The sequence below is a fragment of the Helianthus annuus genome, chromosome 2 (assembly GCF_002127325.2).
Source record: "Helianthus annuus cultivar XRQ/B chromosome 2, HanXRQr2.0-SUNRISE, whole genome shotgun sequence".
NCBI lineage: Eukaryota > Viridiplantae > Streptophyta > Magnoliopsida > Asterales > Asteraceae > Helianthus > Helianthus annuus.
The window spans coordinates 173,581,175-173,603,041 of record NC_035434.2 but is presented as its reverse complement, the minus strand read 5'-3'; the positions used below and the strand labels follow the sequence as shown (position 1 = coordinate 173,603,041).

The following is a 21,867-nucleotide window of genomic DNA, read 5'->3' as shown; positions in this document are numbered from 1 at the left end:
GTGGCGGTGACGGTAGTAGTGGTTGGTGGCGGCGAGCAACGTTCACGACGACGGTGGTTGTTGGCGGCGGTGGTTGTTGGCAGCGGTGGTTGGTGGCTGTGATGGTTGGTGACGGCGGCGGTGGGTGGCGGCGACGGTGGTTGGTGGCGGTGGTGGGGTGGCGGGTGGATGGCGGCGGCGATAGGCGTCGGTGGTGGTGATGGTAGTGGTATTGCGTGGTGGCGAAGGTGGTGGGTTGTGATATTGTTAGCGAAGGGTGCAAGAGGGGATGGAATGAAAAAAAAAACATGGGGTCCGGATGGAATGATTTTGATGGAATGGAATGCCTTATGGAATGAGTGATTCCATTCCCTTGACCAACCAAACACCCTTGACTTCATTCCCTCGTAATGAGCTATTCCATTCCCACTCTCATTCCTGCATAACAAACACTACCTAAGTGTGTATATGTTTGGAGTTTTTTATTCATTTCTTATTGTAAATGTGAGCTGAAATAAGGGTTAACCGAATGGAAAAAGAATATTTTAACATTTGTGTCCCCAACGTTATTTTTCTAACAATTTTGACCCTCATCACTAACATCATCCAATTAAATGGTAAAATGTTGGTCATGTCCCCTCACATGAGGGGCATTTATGTCATTTCACCCACATAAAAATATCTACCCCTATTAAAACCCAATTAACGTCTCATTTAACCCTAAACACCTTCATCAAAATTCTCTAATTTGTTTTCTTCAACCCAACTCCAAACCCTTCCATCTGAATTAAAGAAGAGGCTTGCCGTCAGGAGAATTAAAGAACAATGACGACGACGGCGGTGGCGACGGAGAGGTGGTTACGGAGGTGGTTACGGAGGTGACGGTGGCGTAGAGAGAGAAATCGGTGAACCCCTGTTCTTCGTCATGTTCTAGCATATCATAACTTGTTTATTTCTTGATCAAAGTAGCATGTTTTGGCTTTTGCAATCATCTATGCTTTTGTAGGTCCAACAATCTCCTCCTAGAATAGATGATGCCAAAACTTAATATTTATTAGATCGACTTTTATTTCTCATCAACTTCTCTCTAATTTGTCCTTTGCATTGTAAGAGGGAAGTTATCTTCTGGGTCCCTTTCGAGTTCAAGACCCAGTAGGTCTTCATTTTTTTTTAGCTCATATGCACTATTCATGGAGATCTTTTCAACTTCTTCATTAGCCCTGAGCAATGCCAATTCATGACTTGTCTTGTCTTGTCAGACTTCCACTTTAGAATTTTGAGGCTACATGGATTTCTCGGGCCAAAAGTCATTTGTGATGAGTTTGGGGAAACGGGTCTTCCCAATATTTGACCAAGTAGATCTTTAGGAATTTTTTATCTGGATGCGTATACATTAGCTCATTTCTAATCCCTTCCTTTCTGAATTCATCTTAATACATCTTTAAATCTTCTGCTAACATCTCCTTTTGCCTTTTGAGGTGGCTTCTGATAGCTGAGGAGATGTTCTTTTCAGATGGAAGTTTTGTAGGATTAACTAATGTTTTGATGGGGAAGTGTACTTGTTCATATTTTGGCTTTTGAGGGATTATAGGATCTTTCTGTCCTAGTACCTCTAACTTTTATTACTTTTCAGTGATTGTTGGTTCATCCCATTTAGCTATTGACCTCATTGAGCCAAATCTAGAAGCAACCATATCTTCTTTCATCCTCTTCAACTGTAAAGCCTTTTTATCATTAGGCCTTTTTCCTGCTTTTCAGTTTGGAGGTGAAGGGTTTAGTTTAGGATCAAGGAGCAACTTCTTAATCCTTAGAATTTCATCAAGCAGGGATTCAGTTGCCATCCTGTAAATTGTGCTCTACTTGTTTTATATGGCTTTTTCTTCATGATATGATCAAAACAATCTTCTTTTAATGCTCTTCTGAGATCTTGATTATTGACTAGAGCATGAGATAGATTATTGCAGACATCTTTTGCATAACCTTCAAGAGTATTCACTTTTTTGGAATTCTTCAACTAAGATTAGTTGTGCCTGTTTGTCATCCTTTCCTTGGTTTTTTTTTTTTTTTTTTGCAGATATTTTCTCTACTTGTTTTGACTTTAGCTCCAAATATTCTTTGACATTTGTGGGCTTTGGAAAGTTTTGGAGGGAAGGAAAGGTGAGTTGATTTGCATCTGATGTGGAGTAGAAAGAATGTATTTCTTGTGATACAGTTTTTAACTCGAGTGGGTGTGTAGAGGTAATTATGATAGTTGTGGTTGATGGGATTGATGTCGATAATGATGTAGGAATGGATGTGGAAGTGATGGTGAGTTGGTTGGTGGTAGTGATGATGTGGTTCTGATGGGTGAGGCTTGGGAGTTTTTTTTATCATCTTATATAATGAATTTTGATCTCCTTCCCCTAGTGTATGATGTTTGTGCTTTTGGTGGTGGTGATGGAGTGTGTGTTGGTGGTTTTCTATTAAGATAACCAATAGGGGTCTTTTGGGAAATAGGCTTGACTGGTTCTAGGATAATTATAAGTGATGTTGTGGATGTAACATCGGTTTCATTTTTGCAATGCCAACAAATGTTTGCCTTGAAGGAGCAGTAGTTGTAGGGACAAAGCTTGTTGCATATACAGATGTAACAGTACTTTTGACTTGTCTTATAGGCTATTTCTTGTCGGAACCTCTGTGGAAGAACCTAAGTTTTGTTCAAGTCTCTGCCTTCCAATTATTTCTTGTACTGTAAGTGCATCTTTAGCTTCTTTTTTATTTCTCCTTTTTTTCCTTTTCAAGAGCATCTTCTTTAGCCGTTTTGGCTGTAGATGTCTCGAGCTTTTTCTGAGCTATTTTTACTTGAGGAGGAAGTTTTCTCATGCCTTCTACACTCTCCCTTTGGCATCATCTTCACGATACTTGGGTTTTGGAGCAGTGCATGTTGATTGAAGAAAGTCATCTTTCATGGCTTTGATCTCTGCTTGTGTATCTTTATATATTACATCAACCATATTCCTGATCAACTCCATATACATGTTGTAAGTGGCATCAGCAATTTGCTTTTGGAGTTGGAGGTACATTTATCATGGGTCCATATCTCTTTGGCAATCTCTACATTTATTGGTGGAGTTCTTAAGTTTTGAACCAAGGGTTTCAGCATATCTTTGATTTCATCAATGGAAGACTCTATCTTGGTGACTCTATCCATCGATTGTTGGTATCTTAATCCATCACCTAAATTAATAGGATCATCTAAATTTCTACCAGAGGTAGTTATATTTGGTATTGAACCAAATTCTCCTTATTTTTGGTACTGGGGACTTCCAACTGTTTTAGAATGTACTATTGTAGACATAGTTGTTGCCTTCAAGGAAGTCTTAGCAATGTAACCAATGTCTTGTCGTCCCTACAGTTGTAGTGACTGCTTCACTTAAAAAACTGCAAGTGTCACTTGTGACATAAGAGTTGTATCCTCCTCTACTTGTGGGATAGCAAAGAGCTCTAAACTTGCACTAGTCACTTGTTGGAGTATACTCTCAGTGATGAGTTATTGAGAGGAACTACACTCATACGCTTCTATTATATAAAGCAGTGGTTTAATGGATGGAAGTATATTTGTGGGTGGTGGTGTGGAAAGAGAATTAGCCCCGGGAGAAGGCCTTGAGAATAGATGTTCAAGTGAATCATCTAACTCATTATTTGGTTCCCCTGTGTTTACAACACTATCCTTTTGTGGGGATATTAGTGGAGTTTGGATTGGGTGGAGAAGTCTGCATTTATTGTGAGGAAGTAACAACATATGTTAGTTGTATTTGTGTTACAGCAAGTCTCTCTGGCATCTCATTCTCCAGAGATACCCTTCTGGTTCTTTTGGATTGAGGATGGGAGTAGAGATGGTTTGTGTGGTAATTGTTGGTCCATTGACAGACTGTCGTCGGGGTCTGTACAAAAACCTACAAAAAACACTAAAACTAGTACAATGGTAAGTAAGCATCGTATTCCACTAAGGAGTCTGTGGCTAATACTAATTATTATTTGTTTGTAAATTTTAGGATTGCTTTGATAACTTACTATAAAACCGTTAACAATAACTTTAGGTTTGTAAAAATAATGATAAGAAAACGTGATCACTCTGAGATTTTGATTCTGTAATTACTAATAACCTAGTTCTGATTTATTAGATGCTATTGATCAAATATTAAATCTGACACATCTACCAATTACCTATGCAATTCAAAATCTTAATATCAATTGATCATATAAATATTAAAACAAGCGTACATAGCAATCATTCAATCAGCAAAAGCATAATTGGATTCAAAACATAATTATAATTCTAATTGTCACTCAGAATTTATCTGTCACGCAAATTATATAATCACGCAAATAGATCAGCTCACTACTAGAAAACTGCTACTATTCCCACGTCAATTTCTGTGGGAAATCCGTGGGTAACTGCGTTTACCCACGGATTTCCCACGAAAATAGGTTGTAGGAATTTTGCTCGTGGGTAATTTTTTTCTGACGCATTTCCTACAAATTCTCCTACTTATTTCCCACACAAATGTTTCGTTAGAATTCTCCTACACATTTCTCACGGAATTAATTTTCTTAATTTTCCGACGCATTTCCCACGAAACATTACTTTTTTTAAATTTTGTGTTTAAATCAATTATATTTATTTTTATTAGATATATTTTATATATTTTAATTTTCTTACACAATTCCTACGGATTTTTTTTCTTCCTATACAATTCCAACAGAATGTATTCGTTTTTTTCCTACATAGTTCCTACGGAAATATTTTTTCCTACACAGTTCCAACAAAATGTGTTCTTGATTCCTACACAATTTCTACAAAATTAGTTTTTTTCCTACACAATTCCAACAGAACGTATTATTTTTTCTCACACATTTCCTACGAATTTGTCTTTGTTTCCTACACACTCCAATGGAATGTGACGAAACTTGTTTATTCTTTTTCCTACATGTTTCCTATGGATACATTTAAAAAATAAAAAAAAACAAAAAAAAATACCAGCTTTTTCTTACTGAAAAATGCATAATGATAAATATGATTTGGAACATAAATTTAACAAAAGCAAATAACATAAATTCGAAGCACATCTAAATTACAAAAACTTCATACTTGCGACCCAAAACAGACGTCTTCAATTCATACTTGCAAGCGGAACCGTAGAAATTGCCTAACAAAACATAAGGTTACATAAATACAATGTACATATGAATAAAATGCAATCTTTATATTTAAATATTAAAATCCTATCATACATGCATACAAAGAACGCAAGTAGTTCCAAATCTACCCTTCATAAGACAAGAAGATCAAAATCCACGACCTACAAGTCTGCCAATGCTACAATCAACCAATAAATCTAGAAAATCATAGATCACAAACCATACAAAAACATTTATCAAACCATACAAAAATCATTCATCTAATGCAAAGATATACATACCTTATGTGATGATCAAAGTTAATGAGCTACGAATTGCGTCAGTATTTTTCTACACATTTCCTACGGATATATATATATATATATATATATATATATAAATGTGTTTTAAAAATAACATATATGTGTATTACAAAAAAAAAATCCATTCCGTGGGTAATCTGTCGGAATTTCTAACACACATCCTACGGAATCAATTTAGAAATAACATATATTTTTTAAATAATAAAATTTATATTTTGATATCATTAATTTTGTTTATTATGAATATTTTTTTACGATAAATTGGATTTCTACGCATTTCCTACAAAAATTTTTTTGTTGAAAATTATTCTTTTCATTCCACACGAAAAAGGGCAATTACAAAGCAATGGCAGGTAGTCGGGCAACAAGTTGCGCCGCCACCCTCTTTTGAATAGAAAAACCAATTCTACTAAATACAAAGTTTGAAACATTTAGCGACGAAGAATTACTATTAACGACTTTTTGAACCCGATTCAAAAGGCGCACAGCATCAGGAGCGAGACCACCAAAGGTATCAAACGCAAACGGGACAAACACATGATGATTCTCCAGGCAGGCTTTCTCATGTTTTGCACTTTGCTTGCCTCTGCCTTGAGCACCGCTTGCCCTACGACAAAGCCCTTGTCCTTGAGCCCGACAAGGGGGGAGACTCCAATTAGATCTACACAAGCATGTTTCCCCCCTTCCCATCCAAACACAAGGATGTCCGCCGGGCGTAAAGTGGACCTCCCCTCTAAGGGGTCAGTCAGAAAATTTACTGGAGCCTCCTTTTTGGCAGAGATCCCGACCCGCTTAAGAACATCACATAACACATCTCTCACCCAATCATGCCGATATTTAAACCCCGGTAGCTCTTTACAGTGGATCGCGTGCTCGCCGAAAGAATCCAAACACGCTTTGCGGCATACCGGACATGGCTCGTCAACTGGGAACAAAGGAATCATCAGTCGGTATCTAAGGATAGCACGATATTCCACAGCCGACATGAATAGGTGCGACAGACAGAAAATCCTGAGCATGTGGGGCACGTAGACATTCAAACACAGCTCTTTGCTGAGGGGATAAACCAAACTTCTCTTCAAACCTCTTGACTATTTCGCCATATAAGGCATTCGCCAGAATTTTCTGGGATTTAGGAGGGGCGGTGTCTTTAATGTAGAAACCGCCAATATCAAGGTCGGGAAGAGAACTATGCAAAAGGTCCAACGCACTCCTGTAATCGGAGTCTAAAACATCCCCACCACATTCTCGGAGTATGTGGTCTTGTAAACCCCAAGATTGGGCCCTTGAAGCCACGAAAGCATATGAAGAGGCATCCTCGGCCGTACAAATCCCTAACCCTACAAATTGTTCAAATAAAAACGAATTCCGTCAGAATTCCGTCGAAAATTTCTGACACATTTCTTACGCATACCGATTCCTATGAATTCTGAAAATTTCTTACACATTTCTCTGCTCTACGACAAAGCCCTTGTCCTTGAGCCCGACAAGGGGGGAGACTCCAATTAGATCTACACAAGCATGTTTCCCCCCTTCCCATCCAAACACAAGGATGTCCGCCGGGCGTAAAGTGGACCTCCCCTCTAAGGGGTCAGTCAGAAAATTTACTGGAGCCTCCTTTTTGGCAGAGATCCCGGCCCGCTTAAGAACATCACATAACACATCTCTCACCCAATCATGCCGATATTTAAACCCCGGTAGCTCTTTACAGTGGATCGCGTGCTCGCCGAAAGAATCCAAACACGCTTTGCGGCATACCGGACATGGCTCGTCAACTGGGAACAAAGGAATCATCAGTCGGTATCTAAGGATAGCACGATATTCCAAAGCCGACATGAATAGGTGCGACAGACAGAAAATCCTGAGCATGTGGGGCACGTAGACATTCAAACACAGCTCTTTGCTGAGGGGATAAACCAAACTTCTCTTCAAACCTCTTGACAATTTCGCCATATAAGGCATTCGACAGAATTTTCTGGGATTTAGGAGGGGCGGTGTCTTTAATGTAGAAACCGCCAATATCAAGGTCGGGAAGAGAACTATGCAAAAGGTCCAACGCACTCCTGTAATCGGAGTCTAAAACATCCCCACCACATTCTCGGAGTATGTGGTCTTGTAAACCCCAAGATTGGGCCCTTGAAGCCACGAAAGCATATGAAGAGGCATCCTCGGCCGTACAAATCCCTAACCCTACAAATTGTTCAAATAAAAACGAATTCCGTCAGAATTCCGTCGAAAATTTCCGACACATTTATTACGCATATCGATTCCTACGAATTTCCGACTAACAGTTAAAATGAAAACAAATTCCGTAGGAAATCCGTGGGAAATTTTTTACAATTTTCCTACGCATAACAATTTGTGGCTTTTTTGTCACTTTTTTTTGTCACAAAACTAAGACCCTTTCTTGTTCGTCGGAATTTCGTGGGAAAATTGTCGGCATTTTTGTTCGTAGGAAATGTGTAGGAAATTTTGGTAGGAATAGTAGCAGTTTTCTAGTAGTGGCTGTCACCCGACTACAAATCCAAATCTCAATACAAAACATAAATTAGAATTAAAAGTATCTCACAATAATCATTTACCCGATCCACGAGAGATTTAGCCTCGCATGCTAGTCACCAAATCTTCACAATTATCGAACTCTAGAAAAATAGGCACCCACATGATGCATGCCTCCCTTTGATCGTCTTATGTCGTGCCTTGTATGCGAACCGCCTAGAAGCTGCGTCCTCCTTTTCTGCGATGCCCACTTTAAATTGTACTACTAAAGCCCATTCTCTCTCATCCACGGTCAGCAAACAAACTTTGTGGGCTATCACTTGAACAAATAAATTAACATAATGTATGTTAGCCCATTTTTCGTTTACTATTTGACTTTGAAGCCTACAGGTCATTAACCAATAGTGCACTAGTTCATATGTCAACTACGACAAATTCTTTTTAGTTCATTTAGTTTTATAATTTACTCAATAAATTAAGTCCATAATAACACAATATAAATATAACGATAAAACAAACACATCCATAAAATAGTCGTATACATCACCACAAAGTTAAAACTTAAAAACATAGATTATAGAAACTATAAATAGTCAACAAGTCTAATGACACAATATATAAAGAATCTTAAAGAGTCTTTCTCCAACTCGAGTGAACCGGCATACATAAAATGAAGAAAATTTAATAAAGAGTAAATTGTCATTTCGGTCCCTGAGGTTTAGCTCAAAATGCCACTTTAGTCTAAATAGTTTTTTTTCTCCTTTGGGTCCTTAACATTTAAAATTTGTTGTCATTTTAGTCCAACCCATTAACTCTATCAAAAAAAAAAAAACTAAGTTTAGTTAAGGGTATTAAAGTGTTTTATTATATTTTCATCTTAACTCATAAAATACAAATGCTAGACAAAACAATGTATTAATAATAATTTCAATGCATTTATACTAGGGATGAGCTCGGTACCGTCCGGTACCGAACCGTTATCGGTACCGAAAATCCTCAAAAGTGGGTACCGGTACCGGTACCGAATATACCCGGTTCGGTACCGGTACGGTACCGGTATTTGAGGCTAAAATTCGGTAAATACCGGTACCGAACCGGTACCGTACCGGACCGGTACCGAACCGGTACCGAAAATGTTAAAAGTCGGTACCGAATCGGTACCGAAAAGGTACCCGGTTCGGTAAATTCGGTACCGGTTCGGTACCGGGTCCATTTTGCTCATCCCTAATTTATACTCTTATATCGTTTTTGAACAGAGTTTTTACACTAATAATTTTAACTATTACTTTTTATATTAGTAATTTTAAACTATTACTTCTATTTTTTTAAAACGGCAAATTTCTTGTATTAGCCTACCCGACTCCCTAAATTGGAGAGTGTCGTTTGCTCAGTCCGGCCAGAGCTGACTTCAGAGTTTGACTTAAACGTTCACTCGAGAAACCAAACCACCAACTCTCACTTTTCAGCCATTGTGCCAGAAAAAAGGCATATGCCTTTACTACATCAGCATTGATTTTGTATTTTCTATATGTATTTAATTAATTAATTAATTAATTATATATAGTTGAACATTTTATATTGGGATTAAATCGGGCTCTTTTAGTAAATTCAACCGGTTTACATAGATCTCGCTTGGCAGCCTTACCTAAGTCAGATCATAGCAATCAGCATCTTCTTCTTCATCAGACCCTGTAAGTCAACTGTGTTCATATGTCACTCACTTAGATTTTCTGTTAATATCAATTTTGTTTGTGCTCTTTTTGTTAATGTTCTGACTTACCTTTTGCTTAAAGTGGGGTATCTTGCTTGGATCATAAATAATGTAGTTAAAAACAAAAGTCTTTTTTCTTTTGCTCTTTATCGTTTCTCATAAAAGCTGATCAAATCTTCTGCTTTTTGAGTTAATTACTGTTTTGGTCCTTGTGGTTTGTCAAAAATCACTATTTCAGTCCATTAGTTTAAAAATTGCGATTTTAGTCCCTGTGATTTTACTTTCGTAACCATTCCAGTCCACCTCGTAACCATTTCAGTCCTTCTACTTACAAAATAAATGGATTGAAATAGTTACGAAAGTGAAACCACAGGGACTGAAAGGGTTACGAAAGTGAAACCACAGGGACTGAAATCGCAAATTTTAAACTAATGGACTGAAATAGTGATTTTTGACAAACCACATGGACACGAAAACAGTAATTAACTCTCTGCTTTTTACACCAACTTCACAATAACACTGTTGATAAATTGCTCTAACACAAGGCTATGTTAAACATACAAGTAGGGATTGCAATGCAATCAAACCCGATATATTTGGGACAGGTATGCGATTATTTTTAAAAAGAGTTAATTATTGTTTTTGTCCCTGTGGTTTGTCAAAAATCACTGTTTCAGTCCATTAGTTTAAAAATTGCAATTTCAGTCTCTGTGGTTTCACTTTCGTAACCATTTCAGTCCACCTTGTAACCATTTTAGTCCCTGTACTAACAGAATAAATGGATTGAAATGGTTACGAAAGTAAAACCACAAGGACTGAAATTGCAATTTTTAAATTAATGGACTGAAACAGTGATTTTTGACTAACCACAGGACGAAAACAGTAATTAACTCTAAAAAAACTACATATAAAAATGTGTGTGTATAGATAAAACTGAAACTTACATATAAAAATCTCAATCCGATTAATCGCTTGTCGGTACCCCAGCGGCCGACTAGCGTCTAGCGATTCTTACATATAAAAATCTCAATCCATTTAATCCCATGATTATGTGATATACCTGTTTACCTAAAAATATATACCTGTTTATTCGATAACATACCCAAAATTATTTTCTTTTTATTTTTTACTTTATAGGTATCGAGTACTAATTAATTAATCTAAACATCCTGTGGAAATGACCATGTTTTTTTTATGTTCATAGATTTATGAAATTTTATATGGGTTTTAGGAGAGTAGAATGTATACATTATACAATTGATTAATGGATACTTATAAAAAGTTTAGCCAAATCACTAATTTTGTTTTAGAGTTAAATGTCATTTTAATCCATATGGTTTGGGTCATTTTGCCAGTTTAGTCCAAAGGTTTGAAACGTTGCCATTTTAGTCCAAATAGTTTCAATCGTTGCCATTTTAGTTCACTAGGTTAACTCCGTCCATTTTTTATGTTAGCTAGAAGGGTAATTCGATCATTTTATATGGTCGAATTGCCCTTCTAGTTAACAGAATTACATATAAAATGATTGAAATACCCTTCTAGTTACCAGAATATAGGGATGGAGTTAACCTCAGTGGACTAAAATGGCAACGTTTCAAACCTTTTGACTAAACTGGCAAAATGGCCCAAACCACAGCGACTAAAATGACATTTAACTCTTTGTTTTAAGACCAATTTTTCCACACCTAAATACCAATGTTTGAACACACACCACTTTTATACGGGACAAGCATTATACCCAGTGGCGGATCTAGGATTCCGACCAAGCGGGAACGTTTTATAAATAGGCAGTAACGAAATCAAAAAAACTTCAAATTTTTCCAAAATTTACACTAAAAACGTCAAAAATTTTCCGACCAAGCGGTAGCGGAGGCTACCCCTTGTTTAACTATATATCCGCCCCTGATTATACCACCACACCACTTACGTCCTGCTCGGTCTCACAATCGGCGCAGGACCCAAAAATCTCAGATACATTAAATCCGAAAATCTTACCAGTAACACCATCTTGTAACCGAACTTGGTTAATCGGTCAATGATATGTTTCTGTTGTGCTTGTAATTTTGGTCACTATAGAGTTAATTACTATTTTCGTCCCTGTTGTTTGTCAAAAATCACTATTTCAGTCCATTAGTTTAAAAATTACGATTTCACTCCCTGTGGTTTCACTTTCGTAACCATTTCAGTCCATGTGGTTTCACTTTTATAACCATTTCAATCCAATATTCTGTTAAGTACAAGGACTGAAATGGTTACGAGGTGGACTGAAATGGTTATGGAAGTGAAACCACGGGGACTAAAATCGCAATTTTTAAACTAATGGACTGAAATAGTGATTTTTGACAAACCACAGGGACGGAAACAGTAATTAACTCGTCACTATATAAGTATCCGAGTTAACTCAGTATGTTTATCAAGTTGCAGATCTTCGACCCGAGATCCAGAATGGGTAACAATCATATAATCACCCATCTACCGATATACAAAGCTGCATTACACGACGATTGGGATTCTGTAAGTGAAATGTTCAAAAACGATCCAGGCCTAATGACCAAACCGATAACAATGTGGGGGGAGACGCCGTTACTCATCGCCATTGGGACAGATCGCTCCCATCGTTTTGTGGAGAAGCTTGTGAAACGGCTCATAGATGTTGGTGCCAAGGATAAGTTAATTATGGGGAATCAAGATGGAACTAACCCACTCCATTATGCTGCTATGGTTGGAAACACGACTGCTGCAAGGCTTTTGGTGGAACATGCGGCGGATATGACACATGTTCCGAATTTTGATGGTAATAATCCATTGAATATGGCCGCCTTGCATGGAAACAAGGAGACGCTGGAATACTTGCTGACGGTGACTCAAGATTTACTTCCGGAGGAGGGAGGGAGTAGTCTTTATGCCGGAGTTGCTGGCGGAGATCTCATTACTCTCACTATTATGAGTGGATTCTACGGTAAGACCGATTTTCCCACGAGATGAACACAAATTCTGTCACACACAGTGGCGGACCCAGAAATTATTTGCTGGGGGTGCGGATAAGGTGTTCAACCATATTTTCAAGGGGTGCGGTTGGGTTTTTGCCTAAAATATACACTAATATTTTTTTCAAGGGGTGCGGCCGCCCACCCTGGCCAAAGGGTAGGTCCGCCCATGGTCACACATAATCAAGTTGGGTTGACTTTGTTGATGCAGATGTGGCGTTAGAAATAATCGATCTGCACCCAAACGTCGTGTTGGAAAAGGACCGCGACGGCAGAACGGCTTTGCAAATATTGGCTCAAAAACCTGAAATATTTCCAAGTGGAAGCAAGCTTGGATTTTGGACACGATTCATATATTCATGTAAATCTCTCTCTCTCTCTATATATATATATGGTTATCGCTAAATACTGCGAGAACCGTGAGAACGAATGAAAAAAACTAATCAAAATAAATTTTTTTAATACAAACTTCATTATAGTTAAAATGTAACATTAAAAAAAGAATTTACTCTTTAAATAATTCACCTTTCCTCTCAAATTCACTCTTAATAAAGTCTTTACACATGTGTAAATACAACAAATTTACACGTGTGTAAATGGTAAACTTACACGTGTAAATTTTCATTATTTCCGAATACATGGAAATTTAATAGTGTAAAATTCATTTCTAATATTCTATTTGAATAATAATGATAAGTGTAAAAAGAAATTTCGAATTTGAAATGTTTTTAACCAAGTTTTTGCGTTTTTTTCCTTCGTTCTCACGGTTCTGGCGATATTTAGCGTTCTCATTTAAACCTTCCCCTATATAGATATCTCATTTAAATCTCAGTGGGTTGGGTTCAGGTGAACTGAGCCCGGACCTATGTATGTAGGTCCGCCCTTGGTTGTATACGTAGCTCGTGAACTACATATATATCACACCGTATGAGCTACATATGTACCTTCACGAGCTACACATGATTTTTTTTTTTTTTTAAATTTGCTTGGTTGATAGTGGTTGCCTCAAGTTCTCAAGTAATTTCGTGGTTCTCTTGTGATCCGCACCCTATATATGTATATGTTACAATGTACAAATTGAATTTAATAGTTTTCTTGTGTTTGTTTGGTGCAAGTGATACCTGTGAAGAAGAGAGGTAGACACACTAATGAAATCAACATCTTGTTAAGAACTTTTGACAAGGTAAGCTATTATATCGAACTCTCGATCACTTTATAATACATATATCACAAAAGTAGCTTAAAACCCATGTATTACACGGGTTGAATAAAAGAAATATTAAATAGCTAGTATTAGAGATTTAGGAATTATATAACGATATTTTAAGATAAAGTATGACTAAAATTACCTATAAGAAAATATTATATACTTAGTAATGAAATTTTAGGAAATGTTATATTTATTACTATTGCCTTTTTCATCAACTTGTTTTTAATTTAAGAAATAGAATGCGAATGGGTGAAATGAGAGAAATGGGAAAAAGAATTTTGGGCTCGTAGAATCATGACACCTAACGTAGTCGGTTACTTATTTATTTATTTATTTATTTATTTATTTATTTATTAGAAAGATGGATAGATTGATAGATGGCACTCATGTTATAAGAAAATGAGTTAATTACTGTTTTCGTCCCTGTGGTTTGTCAAAAATCACTGTTTCAGTCTATTTGTTTAAAAATTGCTATTTCAGTCCCTGTGGTTTCACTTTTGTAACCATTTCAGTCCCTGTGGTTTCACTTTCGTAACAATTTCAATCAATTTATTCTGTAAGTACAGGGACTGAAACGGTTACGAGGTGGACTGAAATGGTTACGAAAGTGAAACCACATGGACTGAAATCACAAATTTTAAACTAATGGACTGAAATAGTGATTTTTGACAAACCATAGGGACGAAAAGAGTAATTAACTCTAAGAAAATTATCCTGGACCCCCTGAGATTTCCAACTTATAATTATTAAACCATTTGGACATTTTCTTTTCAACAGTTTACTGCTGGATTTTGGAGCGCCCTTCAATACGTGGGTAATATACGATTATAACTGTTTATGGTAATGTATCAGTCTCTCAGAGATTAATATACGATTATACGTGGGAAAAATCGCGACTAGCCAGCGATTAATCGCTGACTAGCCGCTAGTCGCCCATCAACTGAGTAATTTTCAGCTAATCAGTAAAAAAATTGCTAGTCGGCCCTAATCGCGACTAGTCGGTCGGGAAAAATCGGAAAAAATCGGGAAAAAACAAAAAAAATCGGAAAAAAACACATATTCCAGCCAAAACCTCCCAGATCCCGGTCAAAACTTGTCCACTTAAAAAATTACGTATAAAAATATATGTATATATGTATAAAAACTTAAAATTATACATAAAAAGTCCGATCCGATTAATCCCGAGTAGTCACTAGTCCCTACCTCACCGACCCGCTAGCGACTAGCGAGTTCTCCAACCTTGAGTCTCTGAATCTTGAGTTCTTGACATACTTTTTGTAAATATTGTAGCTCCAACAATCAAGTATATCCACGATATCAAAGTAAACAATAATCTGAGCAGCTTACTCGTAGAACGTATTTGCAAAATCGTTATAGAACAGGTCGATCATGACATAGCCTGGAACATATTCGGATCGGCAATAGCTAGTGCGGTCACATATGGGATTCACGAGCTTGTTGAGGAATGCATACTAACTTACCCAGGCATCATCTGGTACAACGTTGACGGGTACTATTTGTTCATTTTAGCCATCAAACATCGCCAAGAACGGGTGTACAATCTTGTGTACCAAATGTCTCGCTTCAAAGTATGGACAACGGTACAAGTTGATGGATATGTTAAAGAGAATGCGTTACATAAAGTTGCCCAGTTAGCTCCACCACATCGACTTGGTGTTGTGACGGGTTCAGCTTTACAGATGCAGCGTGAGCTTCAATGGTTTCAGGTGATCGATCATGTTAGAATCATAATTCAACTTTTTTTTTTTTTATTTAAGGTCATTACCTAAGAAGGCCTGGCAAAGTGGACAAGTTGGGCGGGTTTGGGTCACGGGTCAAGATGGGTTTAGGTTAGGAAGGGTATATTAAGAAAAGGTCAGGATGGGTCGGGTTAGGATGAGCTAATAATAAAAACATAAACTAAATAAACATATTTCATTCAGACTATGATTCATTACATCAGGGCCGGCCCGTTAGGCTTACCAATCTAGGCACGGGCCTAGGGCCACCAAAAATCAAGGGCCTTCAATTTTTAGTAAAGCTTTATATATTGCATATGTATCAGACTCAAATAAAAAGCAAAACTAAACCATGTTTTTTTAATAAAGTTACACAGATAAAAATTGTTTAGGAAAAAAGGCCCACATTCAAGACCCAGTTTCGAAATTAAACCACAAACATAACTGTTGTCTGTAGCAACCATCTACCACTCGACCTCATCCGAATTCCGTGAATCAGCACCAAAAATCCCTAAAATTGAGCCGCAGTCATCGTTCTTACCTCCTATCGCAACCTACTCTTTCGATTTTCTAGGTTATCGGCTATCACTAACGGTAATCACTCATGGCATCAGGTCTGTCGGGATTGAAGGAGAATTTATGAGCAAAATTAGGGCTAATTACTAAATGTAGGTTAACTTTAGCAGCTAATTTTTCTATTAATCTCTATATGTTTTGCAAAAGGGCCTCCACTTCGTAGTCTGATTAGGGTCTACAAAAATGTTGGAACGGCCCTGCATTACATGACCAAGATTTAAGAATCTACCTAGAATTTCAAAGACCTTGGAACAGATTCATACTTGCTCAAGTATAAACCTTGGTTTTAAAAAGCTAGAGGCGCACAAAAGCGACGAGGTCTAAAAATAAGGCGCGTAGCATAAAGCGCAAAAGCGGCGAGCTTTTCGTACCCAAGGCGCAAGCTAATTATATATATATTTTTTATATATCCCATACGTTTTTAGCTTTCCCTACCCAGAATATAGCTACAAGTAAGGTTTTTGTATGATTTTAGCTGCATGTACAAGCCAAAAAAACCAAGGTACAACAGTTAGATGCATAAAAACGCCTCGGGTACAAGAGGCGCGTGCCTCAGGCAAAAAAGCCCAGAAAAATCCCAAAATTGTCAGCTCAAAGGTCTACATTTGGGTTGTTTTTTTTTTTTTTTTTTTTTGAACAACGGCTATTATATAGATAATAAAATAGAACAAAGGGCCAGTAAGAAACTGGAAGTCCAAGCAAAAAAAATTTACATCATAATATCTCTCACATTGAAATCGCACCATCTCTCCCTGTCTAAGCCGCTATATGTGGATCGATTCTTCAACCATAGGAACGCATCTTCCTTAATGCCATCCACGACCCACACCTTCCATATTCTCCACGCCTCTCCGAACAAAATAGTCTCCACCACTTTCTTCCACTTTCTTGATCCTTTATGTTCATCAATATGCTCTACATTTGGGTTGTAGCTAACACATCAAAAAAGCTCAACATGGTCAAAACTAAATACGTGATAGGTGTCATGTCATCATTTTGACCAGCAGTGGCGGACCCAGAAATTATTTGCTGGGGGTGCGGATGAGGTGTTAACCATATTTTCAAGGGGTGCGGTCGGGTTTTTTGCCTAAAATATACACTAAATTTTTTTTTCAAGGGGTGCGGCCGCCCACCCTGGCCAAAGGGTAGGTCCGCCATGACCAGTAGTAGATTAGATAGCATTAAGATTAAAACTTTTGGAAGCTGGGTTGCATATTCTCAGTTCTTTAAACTCTGATTGTTCTTTCGAGTAGAATATGTTGGTTACCTAAAATACGAATCGGACCAAAGCTTTATGCTAAACTTATTTTTAACTCAAAAGATCGTGCATCGTTGCATCATTTTGTTCGTAACATATACCATGGATTTTGGCAGGAAGTCGAAAAATCAATTAAACCTTCCTATATAGAAGCTTTGAACATACATGGACAAACGCCAAGAATGGTTTTCACCGAAGCCCATAAAGATTTACTTGCAGCAGGTCAACAATGGATGAAAGACACCGCATCTTCATGTACTGTGGTAGCAGCTCTCATAGTAACAATGGCATTTGCAGCCGCGTTCACTCTCCCAGGCGGAAATCAAGACGATGGCAAACCGATTTTCCTAACCTCCAACACGTTTATGCTTTTTATCGTATCAGTTGCTGTTGCATTATTCTCTTCGTCAACTTCAGTGTTGATGTTTTTAAGTATTCTTACTTCCCGATACGCAGAAGATGACTTCCTTTACGCCTTACCAAAAAGACTGACGATTGGACTTCTTTCGTTATTCACGTCGATAGCAGCAACTATGATTGCATTTAGTTCGGCTCTTGCACTCGTGCTTAAAGATAAGGTTACATGGATTGCGGCTCCACTTGTTATAGCGACGAGTATTCCGGTGTGTTTGTTTGGCTTGTTGCAGTTTCCTTTACTTGTGGAGCTAGTTAAGTCCACATATGGAAGAAGCATTTTTCACCAGCAGAATGATCGGTTGATTCACTAACTCGTTGCATTGTAACCGGCAGAAGGATTCGTTAGATAACTGTTTGTATGGATACATGTTTGTATTATTTAACCATTGAGGATGCGGCTAACTTTTAGTGACACATTCTCTCTTTTCCTTGGTTTGGTGTAACTTTAGTCTTTGATCACTCCGGTGGTTGGGCGGACCGTGCACTATCCCCCCCCCCCCCCCCCAATTTTAAAGATAAAATTTCGATAAAGTTGGAACCGGGAAGAATGTGTTTTGAATAATGTTTGGATGAATACAAAGTTAACAAATCGTCGAAGAGGTTTGAAGCATCATGTTGCTCTGCTGGTTGTAACGACATATTAGGGCATTGCCTAATCCGACACCACAAGTGTTACACTTAGACTTACGGAGTGGCGGATTCGTAATTTTTTTTCACTGGGTTCACTTTTTGAAGTGCTTGAATTTCGGTCAACTCGACCTTAAAATAGACCGAATTGCTCTTTAAGTTAACAAAAAAGACGGAAATACACCTGACTTAACGAAGAAAAATGGATGGAGTTAATGAGCCGGATGAAAATGGTAGAATTTCAAACCTTTTGGATCCAGATGCAGAAAAACAAACCTTGGACGAAAGTCGCCAAACTGGTCAAACCTCAGGGACGAAAATGACATTTTACTCATTAAAAAAAACTGTATTTCTGCAGGTTGTGACTCGTGAAGCAATATACTACGGTTCCAGATATAGTAGTTTTAAAACTTCATTGGAAGAACATGAAGCTTTAATAGACCAATCAGATCCCAGAACCAATATGAATGTTGACTTTATACAAAGAATACAGTTTCTTCTCATGAGAGTTCGGGCTCAAGCTCGGCTCGATTTGAGCTTTGTTTTCAAAGCTCGAGCTCGGCTCGTTTGTATTTTATCAAGCTCGAGCTCGGCTCGGGTTCGGCTCGTTTATTATTCCATATATAAGTTTGCAAGCTTTTTGTGTATAACAACTTGTACATTGTGCTTTGTGAGTTTTCAAAAAAAAAGTTGAATTTTTTACTTTTAACCAAAATGTTTTTACCTTTTTCAATTTTAACCCTACATAATTTGTTTTTTTAACTTTAACCTAAAACTTTTCATTATTTGCAATTTAACTTCGCAACTTTTGTCACTTATACTTTTCATCTTTCGCAAATTTTTGTTTTACGTATAGTTCTGAATTTTTCGAGTTAATATGACGCAACGTGCATGTGTGGTTCAATGTTTTTACCTCTATTTTTCCATGTTTGACAAGTTCGTCGCAACACGCATATCCTAGGCCGAGTCAGTGTTGGTGGTCGATGACGGTTGTGTGACATTAGTACTATTTGACACACCGTTTTACGCCCCGCCGCAACTCGCGGCGTGCTTTTGGGGGTTTTCAAAGAAAAAATGGTTATGCATATGGTTGTCGTAACGTTGTTTGGGGGTTTTCCAAAAAATTGATTTTTTTTACTTTTCACCCAAAAGTATTTCATAAATTACTTTTAACCCAAAACTATTTGTTTTTTTTTTACTTTTAACCCAAAACTATTTGTTTTTTTTTTTACTTTTAACCCAAAATTTTTTATCTTTTGTAATCTATTCTCGTAACTTTTTGTACTTTCAACTTTGATCCTTTATAGTTTTCATTTTCCGCAATTTTTTTGCTTTATGCTTGGTTCTAAATTTTGTGACTTAACACATCGCAACGTGCGTCTTTGGTTTAACGTTTATACGTTTTGTTCTAAATTTTGCGAGTTAACACGACGCAACGTGCGTGTGTGGGTGAACATTTTTACATCGTCTGTTTTTTCCCCGTTTGACAGGTTTAACATAACGTGCGGGTCCTAGATTGACTTAGTTATAACTAAAGAATCCCCGCCGCATTGCGGCGGGTCGCAATCCTAGTTATCTATTAATTAGTATATTAAATAAAAATAATATAAATAATAGACTTTTAGGCTTGCGAGCTCGATAAGTAAAGCTCGGGCTCGGGCTCGTTTACTAAATAAACTTATTTTTAGGTTCGAGGTCGGCTTGTAAACAAGTTTAAATAAGCTCAGCTCAACTCGGCTCGTTTACACTAAGGCTCGATAAGGCTCGACGAGCCTAACGAGCTTCACATGTGAGGCTCGAGCTCAGGCTCGATAAACAAACGAGCTTTGTTTTAAGGCTCAAGCTCGGCTTGGGCTCGTTAAGGCTCGGCTCGTTTTGAGCTTTTTCTCGAGCCGATCTCGAGTAGCTCGCGAGCCGCTCGGCTCGTTTGCACCCCTATGGACCATATACATGAGTGCATCTAATCTAATTGAAAAAGATAAGCTAAATTTGGGTACGATCGTGTCGCAACAAGTTATAACCAGGCAGACAGGAGGAGAACTTGTGGCTTTTAAACATTTTTCATCAAAATTTGGTAAGAAATATGTGAGATGGGCGAACGAGGTTAAAGAATCAGGACAAGCGTATGATATTGTAACTAAGAGAGTGGCAGTTTGCTGTTGAGAAAGGTAAGAAAGGTAGCAGTGGCGAATTTTGAAAATTTCCACCGGGGAGTCGGAAGTCACCGAACCTAAAAATTCTATAGAGAGTAAACTTTCGTTTTGCTCCCTGTGGTTTGGTCACTTTAACAGTTTTACTCCAAACCTTTAAAAATAGCCATTTTGCTCCCTGATGTTTCGTTTTTTTTGCCAGTTTGCTCCCCGCCTCTAACTCAATCCAAATTGTTTGTGTTTCCATTTTGCTCCCCGCAGGGAGCAAACTGGCAACAAAACCAAAACATCAGGGAGTAAAATGACTATTTTTAAAGGTTGGGGCAAAACCGTTAAAGTGACCAAACCACAGGGAGTAAAACGGAAGTTTACTCTTCTATATAAGTAAAAGAAAATTTTATAAAATCGGGGGTCGAAAACGTAAATACCTGAAACATTCTACACGAAACGGACATACATAATACTACTGAGCGAAAAGTTGGGGGGGGGGGGGGGTAGGGCGCCCCTCCCGGCCCCTTGAAAGCTACGCCAATGAAAGGTAGTAAATCATTTTACATTGAACTTGGATTATGTCTAATACAATACGCAAATACTTTTTCAGTGATATGAATTTACATCGAGATATGAAATTGGATTAGGTAGTTAATGTTGTGTGAAAGAATGTGTAGGTGATTTGTTATGTTATGTGTAGGCAACCTTTGTATTTACATTGTGTTGGTAGTGATTATTTAAGTGCAGGTAACCTTTGTACATTTATTTTGGTTGCATTATGCTATGTGTTGGTCAAAGTAATTAGGTGCCAGATGATAGGTAAAAGTATAATTATGCAAGTGTTGTGGAATATGTGTAGGAGTAAAAAAGTTTCTTTTTACAAAAGATAATACACAAACATTATATATTTAAAAAAAAGTCTATAATAAACTTATTAATAATTTAAGAATGCATGTAAAATTTAACTTTATATCTTTTTATTTTAATTATGTAACTTATCTCAATGTAATTTATTATATTTGCTATATTAAAAACTAAATAGTTTATAAGAATATATATAAAAAAGAGTAATAATGTGAAAAATCTATATTATTATAATAAAATAAAATTATAAAGAATATCACATGTGAGCATCAACTCTCTACTCACAATTTTAATATCATATATCATTTATACATGTCAATAATTTTCACATCAAACTTGCTATTACCATTATACTAAACTTATTTACATGTATCGT

The 21,867-nt window shown here is 37.3% G+C and overlaps 1 protein-coding gene across 1 annotated transcript; it reads left to right on the top strand.

The window, feature by feature from the left end:
* Positions 1 to 9,573: 9,573 nt before the first annotated feature.
* Positions 9,574 to 18,289, top strand: LOC110927315. Its single transcript, XM_022170979.2, has 7 exons — positions 9,574 to 9,652; positions 12,097 to 12,631; positions 12,871 to 13,020; positions 13,775 to 13,842; positions 14,647 to 14,683; positions 15,160 to 15,596; positions 17,559 to 18,289. Exons 2-7 carry the CDS (start codon positions 12,118 to 12,120, stop codon positions 18,168 to 18,170), a joined length of 1,818 nt encoding a protein of 605 aa, XP_022026671.1. The 5' UTR covers positions 9,574 to 9,652; positions 12,097 to 12,117; the 3' UTR covers positions 18,171 to 18,289.
* Positions 18,290 to 21,867: the final 3,578 nt, after the last annotated feature.